This window comes from Spinacia oleracea, chromosome 3 (assembly GCF_020520425.1).
Source record: "Spinacia oleracea cultivar Varoflay chromosome 3, BTI_SOV_V1, whole genome shotgun sequence".
NCBI lineage: Eukaryota > Viridiplantae > Streptophyta > Magnoliopsida > Caryophyllales > Amaranthaceae > Spinacia > Spinacia oleracea.
This window is the reverse complement of record NC_079489.1, coordinates 134,367-153,430: the sequence shown is the minus strand read 5'-3', so window position 1 is coordinate 153,430 and position 19,064 is coordinate 134,367. Positions and strand designations below refer to the sequence as shown.

The following is a 19,064-nucleotide window of genomic DNA, read 5'->3' as shown; positions in this document are numbered from 1 at the left end:
CTTGATTGAGGTCTCTAATGGAAGCAAAGTGAAGAGAGAGAAAACAAAGGCCAGAGATAAAAAGAATTATGCGTAAAAAGAGAAGGAGATGGTTGGGTTATCTTTCAACGAATTTACAAAAATGCCATTACTAGTCCCTTGATTTTGAGCTGTTAGATTAGAAAAGATCCAAAGGCCAAGATTTATTCTCACGTAAGATTGTGTTCTCACATGAGCCTTCCTATATATATATATATATATATATATATATATATATATATATAGACATTAAGGGTATTTTCGTAAGTTTCACACGCCGAATGACATCCTTCCCTCAATTACAATTCTCATATTATTTTCTCTCTCTTCCTTCAACTTTCTCTCTCCTCCTCCAAAATCCTCTTACTTTCAGATTTCCCTTTCTTCGACTTCGCCGATTCTCATCCTCCTGCAAATCCTCGCATCTTCTTCGATTTCACCTTCGTCGTTGTTCTTCGAATAAGATGTCCATGTATTAGATTTACATTTCTTTTGGTTATCGATTGATCTTTTTGTTATTTGATTCGTTTTTCCTGATTTTTTTTATCGATTTTGTTGATTGAGGTTTACAACTGAGGTGTTTTTGATTATTTTCGTTTGCTTGCATAATTTTTCTTCCAGTTAGTCTATTTTTGATTATCTGTTCGTTATTTTGCTGATTCTATGATGTTCTTTGAATTTTAGCTTTTTAGGGTTTCAATTTGGTCTCAACATATTATTTTCAATTTTACTAAAGAATTCCAAATGTTGAAGATTAGAAGAGTGTGATTAGTTGGGATGTATATTGACATGAAGATATTTGTACTCTTTTCTAGATGAATGGGTAACTCCTTGTAATATTTCAGAGGGACTCCCTAACTAGTTGGCTTTCCCGTATTCTTTTCAGGTATAACATATTCTTACTATTGCATTATCGGCTTATCTCCTACTTAGTAGTAACGTTGTAGTTGTAGCATTGTGGTTGTGTAGGTGAATGTGTTTAGTGTAGTCATGTTGGTGCTTGGGTGTTTAGTGATAGTTGGCAGCGGGAGGAATGGTGATTGATGGTGCGAGGCTAGTTGTTGTTCTGCGGCTACGAGTAGATGGAAGGGTTGGTCCTGCAGTTCTCCTTCAGTAATAAGCCCTTAAAATAATACTCCTTTTTATTTATTTTTCATGCCTTGAATATTCTATTTTAGTCAAGATGTAGTAATGAATCATTTTTGGGGTTTGGGGTTTGGGTCTTGTACCTAGTCTGTCTGCAGTATAGTTCGGGTAAGGTCTCTAACTCGAGTGCAATTTGTTTGTTATAGATTCTATTGTTGAGAGGCATGTGTTGATGGTGTTAACATTTTATAAGATTCCAGTAAGACAGGATGTTGTTTGGTGCTGTTGTTTTTAGGCTGCCTGCTGTTTTTTCTTTGTTAATTCTGGTCAACTTTACCAGAGTTGACTTGTTGTTTGTGTTCCATGTTATTTTGTGATGGTAGCTTTGTAGTTTGTGTGTGTGTTTGGTTTTCTGGGTGCTTTTTCTTGGTCTTCTAGTACCACAAAATCAAACTTAAAATGGTTTTGTCTCTAATCTCCACAGTCTAGCATAACCCAATAGCTTATTGTGTTGGATTTTGTGAAGGTCCCGTTACTTGGGTGGGTGCTAGCAGTAGCTTCTGCTGAATTTGAATTGTACTAATTTGAAGCAACTTCTTGTTGCTCGTGAATAGCCACTATGGCTCTATGCTTCTACTCTATATCAAACTAAACAAAAGCAAAAAAAAAAGTAATCGAAGCCTTTACTTTTGAATTATTTTGATTTACTTTATTTAGTTTTTACTTTACGTTTATTTAACTAGCCTACTAGCTCAATTGGTAGAGCATTATGCAAATGCACAAAAGATGTGGGTTCGAATCCCACGTAGGTTCGCCTTTACCTTTAGAGTGAAAACCTTTACTTTGACCTTGAGGTCCCTGGGTTGCAAGTGTCAGACTTTCATTTAGGCTCGTATTGATGTCAAGACCACTAGACCAGTGACGATTCTTCCCTGCGTATGTTCTGTACGTAGAGCATTCACTAGAGACGTCCCAACCAAGTCAAGGGGACTAGCTATGCTTAGTTTAGCTAGTCAGATCCTCCAGGTTTGTCTATCACTCTGATTGGCATCCCTTTGTACATACACTTATTTTTCTGGAGAATTAAATATTGTATTATGTATTATGCATTCTTCTTTGCAGAACGGCTGCAAGGTACGTGAGGTCATGGCTAGCTCTCGTGATATAAAGAACCTTGTTGCTAAGTTTATCATCGAGTCTATCGCAAGGAGATAGCGAAGGCTACTAAGAGCATAATGTGTACATCAGGAAAGTCAGAACTATTCATCTGCCAGGCATAATTTTCTATGCCTGAAAACTAAAGTAAAATGCAGTTTGAAAAATAGGAGGATGCAAAACAAGGTATACAAAACTCAGAATGTTTTAGGGGTTCGGCTTAACCGCTCAATAAACCTGATGAGGTGGTTGCTTCATGTTTGAACCACTATACTAGGCTGCTTGGTGTTGAGATGGTTCTAGATCAAGAGTGAAGGTGGAGGTGGTTGCTGCTGGGAATAGTTTAAACCTGGATCAACAACCGTCTTTATGCAAGATATTTTGTTGTGAGGATGTAAAGAAGGCAGTTTCTAACGTTGAGGTTTCCAAAGGTGCCTGCCTGCCTGGGCCTGATGGCTATTCCAGTAAGTTTTTCAAATCTTCTTGGGACACTGTTGGTAAATACTTTTAAAACTTTTTTTATTTAATTTTGAGATTTTTTAATTTACTTATGAGTTAATATTATTTACATTTGAGTTTTAACTGTACATATGATTAATTTGTATTACCTAAACCACCCTACTATCTGTCATTCCTTTTTAATTGTTTCACTTCGAGCGACACACTTGCTAATAAATCATGGAGTAATCAATTATCTTTCATTTTCTATTCTCTAATGAGTTTACTCTTATAGAGATTTCATTAACTTTTAGAGAGATTTAGTTTACTTTTTCACAAGTATTATTCCAACAAAGTCTAATGGCCTAGCCTTAAACACCAAAATTTTCTTATTTACTAATAAGTTTTTCAATTTACTTTTGATTTTATTATCTAATTTCGAGTTTTTTTATGCATGTAAATCGCCAACCTATGTAGGAATTGAACCTACATCCATGTGCAATGGCACATTGCTCTCCCATTTGAGTTAATAGGTTTCGAGTTTATATATTTTTTTTAAAAAATATTACAATCAAAGTTCCATCATTATTTAGTTTACTTTTAGAGAGATTTAGTTAACATTTAGAGAGATTTAGTTTACTTTTGCACAATTTAGTTACTTTATCTGTTTGGTCTGATTGGGTCAAACACCATCTTAATTAAGCTCAGAGATAACATTCATATTTATGGCAAAGGCTCGACGAGTTCATATCAAGCTTCATGAATGAATTTACTTTTGAACCTAATTAATTTACTTTTACAAAGTTTTGATCTACTTCTAAAATAAGTGAAAATAATACTTTACCCTTATTTTTTTAATCGCTAACTACCATACTAAAACCAAAACAACAACCAACAGAAGAAGCAGGGCCAACTGCAAACATGCAAATCACCAGCAACCTCAACGAGTCATCCAAAATGACTGACTGCAGGCTCAAAAAAACAGCCATGAACAACTGACTACCTAAACGCTCAGACCAGACCACACCGAACTGGTTCAACATCTAGCATTATAATAAACCAGATTCAAGCTAACAAAAATAACAATAAACATCAAGCTTCAACAAACATCCAAGCCTAAAGTGCAGGCTTTATCACCTGGAGATGTACTAATGTAGTTTACTTTAAGAGAGATTAAATAAATAAACAGGAAAAATCAAACACATAAAAAATTACATCGAAAAATTTCACAAAAAAAATTTATACAAAAAAATATCAAAAAGAATTAAACAAACAACAAAAGTTTACTTTTAGATCATTTATATTTACTTTTTTTCAGTTTTTGCTTTACTTTTGAGTTAAATGAATCTTCCATTAGCTTAGTCAAAATTCACGAGACACTTGCAAAACTTGCTTCAACTCTTGTCAAACTCACTGCAACAACTGCCAAACTTGTTTCAACGCCTGCTGAACTCGATTTAACACCAACAAGGTTGATGACAGCCACACCTATATTCCTCCCACCAAAATGCCCTTTTATGACCCCATAACATGATTGTAGTAACGATATACCAAATAAATCAGCTAGAATATTTACTTTTTGAATATTTACAGACTCTTATATCCTTTAGAATATTTACTTTTAGGCTAGTTTAGTTAATCTACTTTTACAAATTAGTTATTTACTTTTCAGGCTAAGTAATTTACTTTTTAAAATAAAATTTGATAAGGCCTAGTATCGTTAGAATCTTGTAAGAATCTTCTAATGTTAGAAACTGTAGATACAAATAATACAACTTCAACAAAAAAAGTGTACAGAGAAACCACTAGTAAAAGGCCTAAAAATCTAGAGATTTAGTTTACTTTTCGCGAGATTTAGTTTACTTTTGCAAAAAATTTGTTTACGTTAACACATGTAATGTAGCTAACTGATTCACTTCTATCAAGCTCAAAACCGATCATATATTCAATCAGATAATCGTATGTGAAACATACATTGTATTCAAGCAATATGTAAAGCTCAAAGACAAAAATTACAGAAATTAAAAATCTGGAAATTTACCTATATCGTTAACTGAAATCACGAAATAATTACCGGTTTAGTTTTCTTTTAAAGAGAGTAGATATTCAGTTTACTTTTTTACAATTTTCATTTACTTCAAATCTATAATATATCAACCCTTAACTGAATAACAACCAATAACAACAACAACCCAAACGCAACACACTAAGACGGACTGCAAGTTTAGAACCCAGAAAGTGCCTCTCCAGCACAGCCAACAATATTAGATTACATAGTGAAAGGCGGCAATTGCATTTGGGCTCCTAAGAACAACTGAACTAACCAGTAACAAGTAACACGGTCTCGCAAAACTAGTTTACTGATAAGTCTAGAGAAACAGAACTACTGTATTGGTGCTACTGTATTTAATAGGTGCTGTCAAGTTGGAAAATCTTAAGTATGCAACTTAAAAACTCTTGAGTTCTTTTAAGTATTATGTTAGCATGGTCCAGAGTCATATTTTGTTTACTTTGGATATCATTTCTATTTACTTTTTTCAGTTTTAAAAGTAAATGGAACTAATTTAAAAGTAGATAAATAACTAAGAAAAGTAAATGTAAACCAATTAAAAGAGCCACATAAATAAATGTATGCTTCATTCAATCGTATCCAAGAGTTTTTGATGATATTACTAGGCACAAAAAACAAAAAGAGACAGTGAAACCTCTAGTCATGGATTTATCATGTATGCAGAAACTCTACTGATAATCCACCTACATTAATCTGAACCCGGCACACTAAAAACATGTAACATTAATGTGAAGAGCTCACCAAATCCAACCAACTATCCAGGGCTTAACATAGAAAACCTAAAATTTTGGATCAATTATTCTCAGCAAAATCATCAATTAAGGTCTAAAAACAAAAATAATGTACCCTAAAAATTAGATCATCTCAGTTTTCAAAAGTAAACAAAGCATTATTTCAAAGGTAAACTTAATATCTTCAAAAGTAAACAAAAATTAGGTTACATTACCTTGTTGTGGATTTTTATCATTTTTCCTGTTAAAATAAATAAACAGAAAAAAATAAACACAGAAAATTTACACAGAAAATTTTCACAACAAAAAATTACACAAAAAATTAAGAACAAAACCTGAAAAGTTCTGAAACAAAGGGATGTGAGAGAAATAACCTCAGTATTTCAGTCGCAGGAAACATCAAAGCTCCGACACCAGAAAGTTCAAGCTGCAAATTCTTCAAAACATTAGGATTAAAATGATGTAGTGTAATTTGCAGAAACTCTAGCAAAATCTGCAGAAGTTCGAGCGAAAATCGCATAAATTCGAGCCAAAATCAGAGAACTTTGAGCAAAAATCGCAAAAAATCGAGCAAATTCGACATTATAAATGGAACAAAATCGAAATAATGAAGTAAAAGTATCTCAAAATCTTTGGACCTTCGTGAAATTAAGATATAATGGGCGGTTTTTGAATTGTAATTTCAAGCAAATCAGTTGAGGAGAGAGACGATTGCATTTGAATTTGTGTGAGGAGAGAGAAACGAACGTGAGTGAGTGGAATGAGGGTTGTAGAGAGAGAAAATGTCACAGCTTGGTCAGTCAGGAGATTGAAAAAGAACCGCGCATTTAATTTACGAGATAGGATCTCAACCGCTCGTTTCACCTAAATCTAACGGTTCACAAAGGTTCTCATTATAAGGAGATTCTCATCTTAAGGGAGGTTCTCACCAGAACCTGGTCCTATATATATATATATATATATATATATATATATATATATATATATATATATATAGGGGAGGGATCCGGTAAGAACACCTCCTTAGGTAAGAACACTTCATACGGTAAGAACACTTTTATACTAGAGATGTTCTAAATTTGTTCAACCATGTAATAAATTTGTTCAACCATGTTCTAAATTTGTACAACCATGTTCTAAATTTGTTCAACCATGTTCTAAATTTGTTTAACCATGTTCTAAATTTGTTCAACCATGTTCTAAATTTATTCAACTATGTTCTAAATTTTCAAGCTCATGTTCTAAATTTATTCAACCATGTTCTAAATTTATTCAACCATTTTTTATTTTTGTTCAAGCATGTTATAATTTTATCCAATCATGTTCTAAATTTTTAAGCTCATGTTCTAAATTAATTAAAGCACGTTCTAAAACTATTCAATCATGTTCCAAAATTTCAAACTCATGTTCTAAATTTATTCAAGCATGTTCTAAATTTATTCAAGCATGTTCTAAATTTATTCATCGATGTTCTAAATTTGTTCAACCATGTTCTAATTTATTCAACGATGTTCTAAATTTGTTCAACCATGTTCTAAATTTATTCAAGTATGTTCTAAATTTATTTAAGCATGTTATAAATTTAGAACATGAGAACCTAGTCAACCCATATACATATATACATGTTCTAAAATTTCAAGCTCATGTTCTAAATTAATTCAAGCATGTTCTAAAATTATTAAACATGTTCTAAATTAATTCAAGCATGTTCTAAAATTATTAAACATGTTCTAAATTTATTCAAGCATGTTCTAAATCCATTCAAACATGTTCTAAATTTATTCAAGCATGTTCTAAATTTATTCAAGCTTTCAGCATGTTCTAACTTTATTCAACCGTGTTTCAAAATTTATTTAAGCATGTTCTAACTTTGTTCAAGCATGTTATAAATTTATTAAAGCATGTTCAAAACTTATTCAACAGTGTTCTAAATTTATTCAAGCATATTCAAACTTTTATTTAAACATGTTCTAACTTTATTCAAACATAATCTAACTTTATTCAAATATGTTCTAAATTTATTCGAGTATTTACTAACTTTATTCAACCGTATTCAAAATTTATTCAAGCATGTTCTAATTTCATCCAACAGTGTTCTAAATTTATTCAAATATGTTTTAACTTTATTTTCGACTTGATTTTGGAATTTGAGCGAGTTACTCTATATGGCATGAGAAATTAGAAGTAAATCTTTAAATTAGAATTCGAATATACAGCAAAACCATGACGATCTACAAAATTCAGCAATTTCTATCGTCTCTTCAATTTAATACACAACCGAGATTTTCCAAAATTCACTCAAAATAGCTGCAACTTTGAAGCAAATTCAGAATAAAACGAGATATTAATCTTGATATATGCTCAAAGATGTAAATCTTGATATACGCTCAAAGAGATCTGATTCGCCGCCACAAAAATTGATTTGATTTAATTTTTGAATTGAGAAATCGATTTTCATTTCCGAATTGAGAAATCGATTGAAATCAATTTCGATTTCGAAAAATCTTACCGAACTGCCGATCGATTTGATTTTATAATCGATTGAAATCGATTTAGAACACTAGCAATTAAATTAACCGAGCAGCGGCTGGGATTGAATGGCTGCGAGCAGAGGCGGCGGCGAGAAGCGAGCAGCCACGGCGGCGAGAAGCGAGCAGCCACCAGCAATCACGTGTTCTTGTTCGCGGCCACCAGAATTTGCGATTGAGATTTGAGACTCAATCGATTGATGAATTGGAGGAGCAAGGTGTTCGCGGCGTCGCTGGATTTCTGCGAAGGAATCACAACCGCGAGCAGCGACCGGTGAGAAGTGACCGGCGACCGCCGAGCGTTGGTGGTGGCTACGACCGGAGAGAGAATTGGAGATAGAGAGAGAGGGAGGAATAGAAGAGAGAGAAAGAGACTCTGAAAATGAAAGAAATGGCGTGAAAAAAAAATGGGGGGTATTTGTTAATAATAATTACGAAATTGCCATTATCAGAAAGTGTTCTTACGGTAAGGAAGTGTTCTCACCGTAAGAACTGTTCTTACGGGAGCCTTTATATATATATATATATATATATATATATATATATATATATATATATATATATATATATATATATATATATATATATATATATATATATATATATATTGTAACACCCCGACAATTCTCTCTTTTCTAAAATAACCTTTTTATGTAAAACGTAGAGGATTATCAAGGCATTATCGCCCGTGTGAAAACGTAACGGCTTATTCAGAATTTTGCAGCGGAAAACATAATAAATAACTTTAGGTTTATAAATAATCGATTACATAGTTAATCCAAAAACCAATCAACAAAAATAAGATCAACTAACAAGTTTAAAGTCCAATTAAACAAACCCAAGTCAACTTAGCAAATCAAAACTAAATACAAGCTCTCTATTCCTTCCCGATCCCAATGATGCAACATCTTCAAACCTGCAGATGGACAATAGTTATTGATCCTTAGAGACTGCTCACCAAAGATTGGGTCATCACAGGATCAATAAGGCATAGCCATGATCAACATGCACAAGCAAAAGCACGTAATCAGCAAAGCTGAGTACTACATACTAAATAAATGATAATCCTAACATGATTCTATTAACCGAACAATCCTAACATGATACTAAATAAAACATAAGCAAGGAAAACCAAAACATACTGACTTGAAAGCTATACTTGACTGGACTAGACCTTTATAACAATAATATTATTTAATTTAAAATGGCAATGGACCGAGTTTTCTAGCTAGAAGTCTTCACTAAGGAAGACGAGGTACGGGCGCGACTCCGTAACCTCAGTGACCTGCGATATCGAGGAACGTTTGACTAAAAATAGGACGCGGTGATCAATCCGGTCCGAATGAAAGGCCATGGGCTACCACCATGAACCCCAACTCCTGTTTGTCCGTCACTTTAGACGTGCACAGTCTAAAGCTATTGCTACTCAGTTTCACTTTACATGATTTACAAATTGACACCCTGTTATGACTCAACAATCACATAAGGCATACAACTCACGTTTATTTACAACTGTTTTTATCTTGGAATTAAGTAAGTGCTCACAAAGGCATCGAACAAGACTCATTCCAATTAAATCCAACCTTTCCTTTAATACTGATCAACCCCTCTATATGGGTATAAGGTTTCAACTTACTAAACAAGGTCCACGGCCCTCATAAAGTAGTGAAAAGCTAAAAGGGAACAACGATCAATCGATCTGAGTCAATATATATATAAAATAATCTAGTGTTCCCAATCAAACATGTTTGCATCAATCGTCTACGAACATGTTATAATTCTCATAGTGAAATATATATGTTCAACATGTCCATCCAACAATATTAAACATGAAATTCCAACATAACCAAGTCCATCAACAAATTTCAACTTGGTTTCAACAGATAACACACATTCGAAGCACACAGGTATGTACGTACCTTGTGTAAACAAACTGATAGGCCACTTAAACACTTTCAAAAGTCGCCTAAAGAAAATTATCCGCCTAAAACAACCAACAAATATTCCCAGTCAATTTCTAATCATTCGCAACCATAATAAAGCATTCTAAATACATCCTAAACATACTTAGAACCTTCCCCAACATTAAAACGTGAATATTTGATTTCCTAGCATCATAATTATTGAATCAATGTTTGAAATTCGCTGAAAACTCTTCGCAATCGTCATACTTAAATTTTCAGCAATACAAACTCATTTCAAACTATTCCAAAACACAAATAACATGTTTGAAATCATAAAAAAAAATAGCTTTAATAATTTATAATCATCCTACCATAATTTCAAAACTATTAAAACCTTAAAAATTCATGTTTTAATACTTAAAACTCTTATTTTAATTCAATTATATAAATCTGAAAATTAAATTATTAATTATGCCAAGTATATAATTTGAAATTCATAACTTAATAATAAAACCATAATTAAATCAAGAAACATGAATTAAATTAGTAAAACATAATTGGAACATAATTAATAAAACATAATTAGCACATAATTTAGTTTAGGGTTCGAGAATTAACCAAAAAGAGGGACGAAGCAAGGCTGCCGGCAGGCAAGCACGGCGGCAGGAAAGGTGGTCGCGGGCTGGGCGGCACGAGTAGCGGTTACAGCCGACGGTGGTGGCGCGACTGGTGGTTTAGCGTGCGAAAGAAGAAAGCAAAGAAGAGGGGAAGCAAGAAGAATGCTGGCCGGAGGCAGCTTCGATGGGTGACGCGCAGGTGGTGGCGCGGCGCGGGATGGTGATGCGAACGAAGGTGGGCGGAGGTGTCTGGTTGAGCAAACAGAAAACAAACATTAAGGAGGAGATAAAAACAAATTAAATAAAAAAAAAAAACGAAAGAGGAGAAGGGAGAGGACGACGAGTACCGACGACGGAGGAAGGAGGTCGGCGGCGACGACGGTGGTCCAGTGTGGCGGCTGGCTGACGGTTGAGCAAAGGGAGGAGTGCAGATTTTGTGTTAGAGGGTTCACGTTACGTGAATAGTGAAAAGCTTAGTTCTCTTTATTTGGTTTCACGTGATTTGGAAAAAGGGAGGGAGTATTTGTTTTGGGTTTTATTGGTTTGGGCTTTATCCAATTGGGTTAGAAGTAGGATTTGGGTTGTTGATTCCAAAATGGTTGGGATTGTTTTCTAATTTCAATCGAACGTGATTTCAAAATCCGAATTCGTTTTAACGTAAAATTCAAAAATAAATTTTGATTTCATAAATCATTAAAATATTCAAAATGTAATAAAATAATTATATTTTAATTACATATTCATTTCTAAAATTCGTATTTACATTTAAATATATTAAATATACGTTAAAATATATAAATAAAATATAATAAAATTACGGGGGATTACATATATATATATATATATATATATATATATATATATATATATATATATATATGAATCAGGATCTGGTGAGAACCACCCCTTAAGATGAGAACTGAGAACTAATCTCAGTCGTGGATCAATTGAATCTAATGGCTGAAAATCTACCCGAAATTTCAAAATTAGTAAGGGTAAAATGGTAATTTACCCGCGTTGAATGACCTCCCCCAACCCCTCAATTTTCAGAATTTCTTTCTCTCTCTTCCTCCCTCCTCCCCTACGAATTCTCTCACTCTCTCTCTCTTTCAATCTCTTCCTCCTTCTTTCTCATATCTTCTTCTTCTAAATTCATATTTTGGGATTTGTTTTTCGTTTCTTCCGTTGCCCAGGTAATCCCCTTTTCAATTTTTATTTTCGAACAAGTGAAATTAGGGTTTTTAGTTCTTATTCGTTTGTTGATGTTGTGTTTACTTTTTCTGATGTTGTGTTTACTTTTTGTCGATGTTGTGTTTACTTTTCATTATTTTTTGTTTACTTTTATCCGATGTTGTGTTTACTTTTTCTAATCTTGTGATTACTTTTTATGATCTTGTGTTTACTTTATGTCGATATTTTACTTTTGATTATATTGTGTTTACTTCTACTCGATGTTGTGTTTACTTTTTTTGATCTCGTGTTTACTTTCTGTCGATGTTGCGTTTACTTTTGATTATATTGTGTTTACTTTTACTCGATGTTGTGTTTACTTTTTCCGATCTTGTGTTTACTTTTTGTCGATATTGTGTTTAGTTTTCTTGATCTTATGTTTACTTTCCGTCCGTTTTGTTTTAATCCAACAACTATCAGAGGTTCTCATTATAAGGAAGGTTCTCATCTTAAGGGAGGTTCTCACCAGAACCTGGTCCTATATATATAGTAAGAACACTTCTTACGGTAAGAACACTTTCACACTCTCAATGTTCTAAATTTATTCAAGCATGTTCTAAATTTTGTTAACCATGCTCTAAAATTATTTAAAAATGTTCTAAATTTGTTCAACCATGTTCTAAAATTATTCAAGCATGTTCTAAATTTGTTCAACCATGTTCTAAATTAATTCAACCATGTTCTCCATTTATTCAACCATGTTCTAAATTTAGACAAGCATGTTCTAAATTTATTCGACAATGTTCTAAATTTGTTCACCCATGTTCTAAATTTATTCAACGATGTTCTAAATTTAGAACAAGTCAACACATATACATATATAAATTTTCTAAATTTTCAAGATCGTGTTCTAAATTTATCCAAGCATGTTCAAAATTTATTCAACGATGTTCTAAATTTGTTCAACCATGTTCTAAATTTATTCAACCATGTTCTAAATTTATTCAACCATGATCTAAATTTTCAAGCTCGTGTCTAAATTAATTCAAGCATGTTCTAAAATTATTCAACCATGTTCTAAAATTATTCAACCATGTTCTCAATTTTCAAGCTCATGTTCTAAATTTATTCAATCATGTTCTAAATTTATTCAAGCATGTTCTAAATTTATTCAACCATGTTCTAAATTTGTTCAACCATGTTCTAAATTTATTCAACGATGTTCTAAATTTGTTCAACAATGTTCTAAATTTAGAACATGAGAACCTAGTCAACACATATACATTTTGTAGAATAGAACATCAACCATATTTATAGAAAATCATATTTTGTTTGTAGGACCCTGTACGTAAAAGTATGTGTGTACTCTATTTCGCGACCCCCCCCCCCACTGCTCGCATACCCTCTATATTTTCGTCCCTCCAATCATTCCCATCACCCACACATTTTCCACCGAGAAATAAAACCAATCTCGTCGGAATCGACCGAAGATGAAGTGAGGGTTGCGAGAAGGAAGAAGAGGGGAAGGAGAGGGCGCGAGGCGCATGAGTAGGAGGAAGAAGGGAGGTGGTAGACCACAACAAAGGTATAACATGGCACCATCGTGGAAGGTTTCTCACGGAGAAGTTGTGAACGAGCCGAGAATGGTAATGACTCCAACGAAGAGGCCTTCATCGATCGCTTCACCTTCTCCTTCATTAGCGTCGCCGTGGGAGGTAACCTTTTGATTTTTTTAATTGTCGAGGTCGCGCACAATGTTGACGAAGGAGTCAGAGCAGTTGCGCACAAGCTATGCACGGGACAGAGCAGAGCAACAATTTTGAATTTTTTCTTCTTCTATTAATTCATTTAATTTTGTTCAATTATTAATTAATTTTTCCATTATAATTTTTCCATTATTATTATTATTATTATTATTATTATTATTATTTTATTTTCGGTTGTATTATTTTTTGTTTAATTATTGGTTTTATTTGAAAAATTATTTTCTTTAATTATTATCGCCAAAAGTTAAGGCTATCAGTGGGGAGGGGATGGAGAGAGGTGAAAAATAGAGGGGTAACATTTTTATAAGATAAAACTAGGTTAGTGCCCGTGCAATGCACGATTTTTAAGTTTTTAAAGATATTCGTAACTATTCGATTCTTTAAATGAAGAAGAAAATTATATTGCAATAAATTGACAATGCATAATACACTTTACAATTATTTACAAAAGTGGGGCAATCCCATTAGATTTGCTATTTTATACAACTTGAAGCCAAACTTACTACCAGTTAAAACATCAACCCAGCTTTGATAAAATCTCACAATTATGGACTTGAATTGAATAAGGACCTCAACCCCGTGCATATGTCCAAATGTCCAATAGCACTATAAAAACATATTCCTTCCCTAGTTTTGCTCCACACAATAAGTTAGGTTATTCGTCAAAGTATCAATAAATATAGTAGGGTACTCAAAAATCTTCTCATTACTAAGCAAGAACTTGTTTACCCGTAGACATCAGACTATTAGTATGATGTTCTTCAAATGCTTACCTTAGAAAAAATAGGAAACACAATGGGATCAAAATTTTGATATACATATAGGCCAATATTCTCCAAAGAAGAGTAAACAAATATATCAAAGGGAGTAGAATATAGCTCCAGTGCATTTTATGGTGGTTAGGATCTAATCTAGAATATCTGACTACCATAGGAAAATTACAAACAAAAAGGGGTACTTAAACCATTGAAGGAGATAAAAGGACTCTGAAATCCAACAAATTAAAATTATGGAGGGGAGACAAATGAGACATAGAAGAATTACCCAAGAGAAGGAAGTCAAGAAAATCTCCATACATCAGAAGACGACAACCATAAATCTGGAGAAGTATAGAAAACAAATACTCCAGCCTATCTTCATTAAGCATAGATGTATTAAATAATTAAATGGAACGACATAAGTGTATAATAATCTCAAGTTTCATACATCTTCAAAACAAAATATTAAATATGTATTCCGTCCAAACCCACTTCAAACTATATTGATAAATCCAATCAAAATTCCTCCAATTACTGCAAACTACTGAGTATATTGATAAATCCAATCAAAACTCAAATTTATTCCGGAAACACCGTTACAGACGACATGGACACACCTTGCTACCGCCGACTTAGCCGCCCTCGTCGTTATTCCTATTCAGAACGTCGTCCTCATATCTTTGCCAGAATCTTCTGCTATTCATCTTCACCTACAATGTTTTCAATCAAAAAAATTCAGATCGAAGGAATATTACAAAAATTAAAATTAAAATTGCTTATAATTTAAGATTACCAATTAAAAAACTTACCCATGTCAAAATAGAAAGAACTTTTATCCCATCCTCCAATTCACTCTCAAAAACAAAAAAGATTTCAAATGAAAAAAAAGTTGATAAAACATAAATCAGAATTCAAATAGATTCAAAATAGTACAGTTCCCATAGTGGTAGAACGTGATTACCCACATTCGAGAAATAAACTTGGAGTTCTAATTACCCAAAGCTGTCATTGGAGTTGTTCAAGAGCTGCAACAATCCGAAGTTTAAGCTACCCGAAAATCAAAAATACATAATCAATCATAGCAATTTGTTCGAGAAACAGGAAAAACTAATAAGAATTTGAGCAAAAAAATTACAAGTATTGGAGTAAATTGAATCAGTAACTTCTCGGTTTCCTTCCATGGTTTTTCCATAAAAAACTTTTAAAGCAAGGGAAATTGAAACAGTAGATCTAAAAATCCTAGGAAATAGCAATGGTCACAGCCATAAATTGGTAACTGGCCAGCGTGATTTTAAAAAAATATTGGAAAGCGTAAACGAAGAATAGAAATGACGCAAAAGAGAAGTGAGGGATGTAGGCAGTTTGGGCGGGAAAATATTGGAGGAGAGAGTGACATGTGTATAGTTTGGAGGAAAAGATGATGTCAGCGGTATTTCTTTTAGTAATAGTTATAGATAGATAGATAGAAGATTATATTTTTATGTTAAAAATACGAGCAATTTTGACATACACAGACGTCGAATAACGCATTTACTAAAGCATTAATGAGACAAGGAGTGGTCCAAAACCCCATATCAAAACCCGTTGCCACGCGCTAGACCATGAAAAGACGTCACTCGCTCACATATGCCTCCACATCACCCAACTACATTTAAATAAAGCAAATTGATTGGCCCGTCAGACGTGTTAACACTCTATGGGTCCCATAATACATCTCAAACACTGAATCACGTTTTGTTCACTCTCTCAACCCTGCAAATATCACCTACCTACTAGGGAGTAAGATTTATTTTATTTTCTCATTTATAAAAGGCGTTTGAAATCACTAGCGGCAATTTCTCCGTTTCTCTCTCTCTTCCTCCCTTGAATCTCTGTCTTCTGTCTTACGGCTAGATCGAGGAGAGAGAAAGCTCTGCCCTTAGATAGAGAAAGAAGAGAGAGAAATCAATCAATCAATGGCGTTTTTGTCGTTTGCTGGAAGAGTTCTCTTCGTCTCCGTCTTCATCCTCTCTGCTTGGCAAGAGTGAGTTTATTTTTTATCCATTTTTTTTAGATCTGCTTGCTTAATTTCGATTTTTTCTAGGAACATTTATTGCTTTTATTTGGACTGAATTTATTACGGAGTATATTGTAGTTCTAATTATTGAATCTAGGGTTTTGAGTGGAAAGATCTTGTTGGGATTTAAAGTTCCTTTTTCTTTTAATCTTTTTTTGGGGGGTTTTGTTGTTAATTGATTTTGATGCTTACCTTCACTGCCATTTTGCCAATGTAGCAGGCTTGCCAATTTATTCTAGAGTGGTTTACCTTTAAACAAAGATTTTAGAAGATTATGTCAAAGTTGATCTTTATTATTAAGTGTAGTTTGGGTTTGATTAGAGGAGATGATTGAATAATGTGATTGATTGAAAAGATCCAGATCAGGTTGAAAAAAAATCCTATCTTCTCTTGCATGTTGTATGTCTGTAGGCCAACAATGTTATTGCTAACTTTGATCTCTTCAGATCAGATCTCCCTTATTTAATGCTCCCTTCACTTAGATTGACTTGGTGTATATATATATGTCTCTATAACTCTATGAGGATCCTCTGTGACTTGGTGCAGACTTGTCTTTATACGGTTACTTGTGAGTGTTGTGACTTGGTGCTTGTCTCTATAACTATATAAGGATATTGTGAATTGGTGTAGAATTGTGCTTTAACTTATGATGTGTGGGAGTGTACCTTAGACTCTATTGCGAAGGTACTCTGATTTCAATTTTGATATTCCATTTTTATTGTGTGCTTTTTTGTTTTGGAAAATATTTTTAAGTAAATGTGAAGTTCATGCTTTTGCATTTCTGTTGCAGTCTTATCTGCATTCTTGGTTATATGCTTCTGGGATTTGCTCTTTCCTCTGAATATTGCCTGTTTTCGAGCTACATGCTTTAGAGAACAAGGTCTGGGAAAGGATAAGTTATATGAAGTGCTGATATAATTGCAAACCTCCAGTATCTATATTGGAGGTGCTAGACAATTTTTTTGGTGACAGTGATGGTTTTTGTCGATTTTGTAACTATCTGAGCATCTGGTAGTGTGATTAGAAATATGATTTTCTTGGGAATAAAAAATTTATTTGACCGTTTCTTGAATCAATGTAAACTATGTTTTCTCCAATTTCTCTGTTCTCTTTGCTGGATTTTCAAAATTTTCTCTCTGCAAAATTACAACAATCTTCTAGGGTGGTGCTTAAGCTACCATTTTGTTTCCTTTATATAGGTTCAATGAATTTGGTGTTGATGGTGGGCCAGCTGCTAGGGCTTTGCGTCCAAAGTTCAATGCTTTATCAAAACATGTGGCATCATACACTGCGCTTAAACTGCCTCCAGTTGAGGTGATCCATTCATCTTCCCCTATTATTTTCACCATCACCACATTCCATTCTGATAAATTTCACTCTAAGTTTCACTCAAATACTCCATTGTCGAGCTGTTCTCTGTTTTCTTACAGATGCAACATTTAATCGCTGCCTCAATAGCCTTGAAGGGACTTGGGAGTCTTCTTTTCATATTGGGAAGCTCTTTTGGAGCTTATCTTCTGGTAAGTAGACAATAGTTTGTTCCCTGTCCCGAGCGGTCGATCCCCTGACCCAGTAGTAATAGTTTAAGATTTCCTCACCCCCCCTTGTTTCTACATACAGATTTTGCACCAGGTGCTTGCTACTCCTACCTCTTATGATTTCTACAACTATGATGCTGATCATAAGGAATTTGCGTTACTTTTTGTCAAATTTACCCAGGTGGGCTATTAAATTATGTGCACATAGTTTTGCATCAGATTAGTTTGCTCTGTCAACCAAGGAATTAAGATAATCAGTGTTTCTCATTGCTTTAAGCTATTACTCTGTGCAGAATTTGGCATTGTTTGGCGCTTTGCTTTTTTTCATTGGCATGAAGAACTCTATGCCAAGACGACAAGTAAAGAAGAAGGCCCCCAAGGCAAAAGCAATGTAAGATGAGTTGGCTGTTTAATTTAACAGTGGACAAAGACACAAGCACATGATTATGAGATACTACTACCCTTTTCGGACTTAATTTTTGTATGCTTTGTATCCATTCCCTTCTCTAGTTGTCATTCGCTTCCCTTTATTTTAACCTAGCACTTATCCTAGTATTTTTATTCGTCTCTCCCTGTTTTTTGGGGTCAATTTAGACTTGAGATAATCTTCAATTGCTATTTATGCAAAGATATTGTAGGGACATTTCATATTGGCATGACGATACGTTGTTATTTAGACACATTTTATTCTGCCTTCAAACTTGAAGGTTGTAGTCACTCACTACCTGCAGCAGATGTTTTTCCTTTATTTTTTTTCCTCTAGAGAGCCAGCTTGCATTTGTTCCAGTTATACCTTGTATTTTAACGTCATTCCTAGGGAGTATTATTTTTAAGCTACAAACTTTGAATGGTGGGCTACAATTAGACCTGTCAAATGGGTCGGTTGGGTCAGGTTATAAAAAAAATTACTTTCAGGTTGGGTTAAATTGGGTCGGTCATTTTCGGGTTTGAGTTTACAAATGTTTGTTGAAGACCCTAACTTTCAGGTTTGGGGGTGACCCAACGCGTTTTGATATTTTAAAACACGTATTATATTTTTATTAATTTGTGTAATAAATACGGATTACTCTGTATATAAAACTTGATTAGGTCCCTTGTATGTACGGTTATTCAAAAACTATTATTTAACCATCTTTTATAAAATATTTATCCCTTAAAGCTAACGAGTAATTAATAAATCTTGAACGCATTCATTTAATGTATTTTATATGTACTTAGTATGATAATT

General features: G+C 33.7%; 1 protein-coding gene and 1 long non-coding RNA gene across 2 annotated transcripts; one reads left to right on the top strand and one right to left on the bottom strand.

Annotated features, from left to right (window-relative positions):
- Nucleotides 1–14,617: 14,617 nt before the first annotated feature.
- Nucleotides 14,618–15,971, bottom strand: LOC130469226 (uncharacterized). Its single transcript, XR_008929625.1, has 2 exons — nucleotides 15,052–15,971; nucleotides 14,618–14,952 (listed from the first exon to the last, which is right to left on the bottom strand). It is a non-coding gene; the product is annotated as an uncharacterized lncRNA (long non-coding RNA).
- Nucleotides 15,972–15,990: 19 nt separating this feature from the next.
- On the top strand, nucleotides 15,991–18,518 carry LOC110782312 (uncharacterized). Its single transcript, XM_021986432.2, has 5 exons — nucleotides 15,991–16,265; nucleotides 17,498–17,612; nucleotides 17,729–17,818; nucleotides 17,919–18,017; nucleotides 18,130–18,518. Exons 1-5 carry the CDS (start codon nucleotides 16,198–16,200, stop codon nucleotides 18,229–18,231), a joined length of 474 nt encoding a protein of 157 aa, XP_021842124.1. The 5' UTR covers nucleotides 15,991–16,197; the 3' UTR covers nucleotides 18,232–18,518.
- The last annotated feature ends 546 nt before the right edge of the window (nucleotides 18,519–19,064 follow it).

Coding starts and splice junctions, on each gene's coding strand:
- LOC110782312 (XM_021986432.2), top strand. CDS start 16,198: ATGGCGTTTTTGTCGTTTGCTGGAAGAGTTCTCTTCGTCTCCGTCTTC. Junction 16,266..17,497: donor ATCCTCTCTGCTTGGCAAGA/GTGAGTTTATTT, acceptor TCCTTTATATAG/GTTCAATGAATTTGGTGTTG. Junction 17,613..17,728: donor TTAAACTGCCTCCAGTTGAG/GTGATCCATTCA, acceptor GTTTTCTTACAG/ATGCAACATTTAATCGCTGC.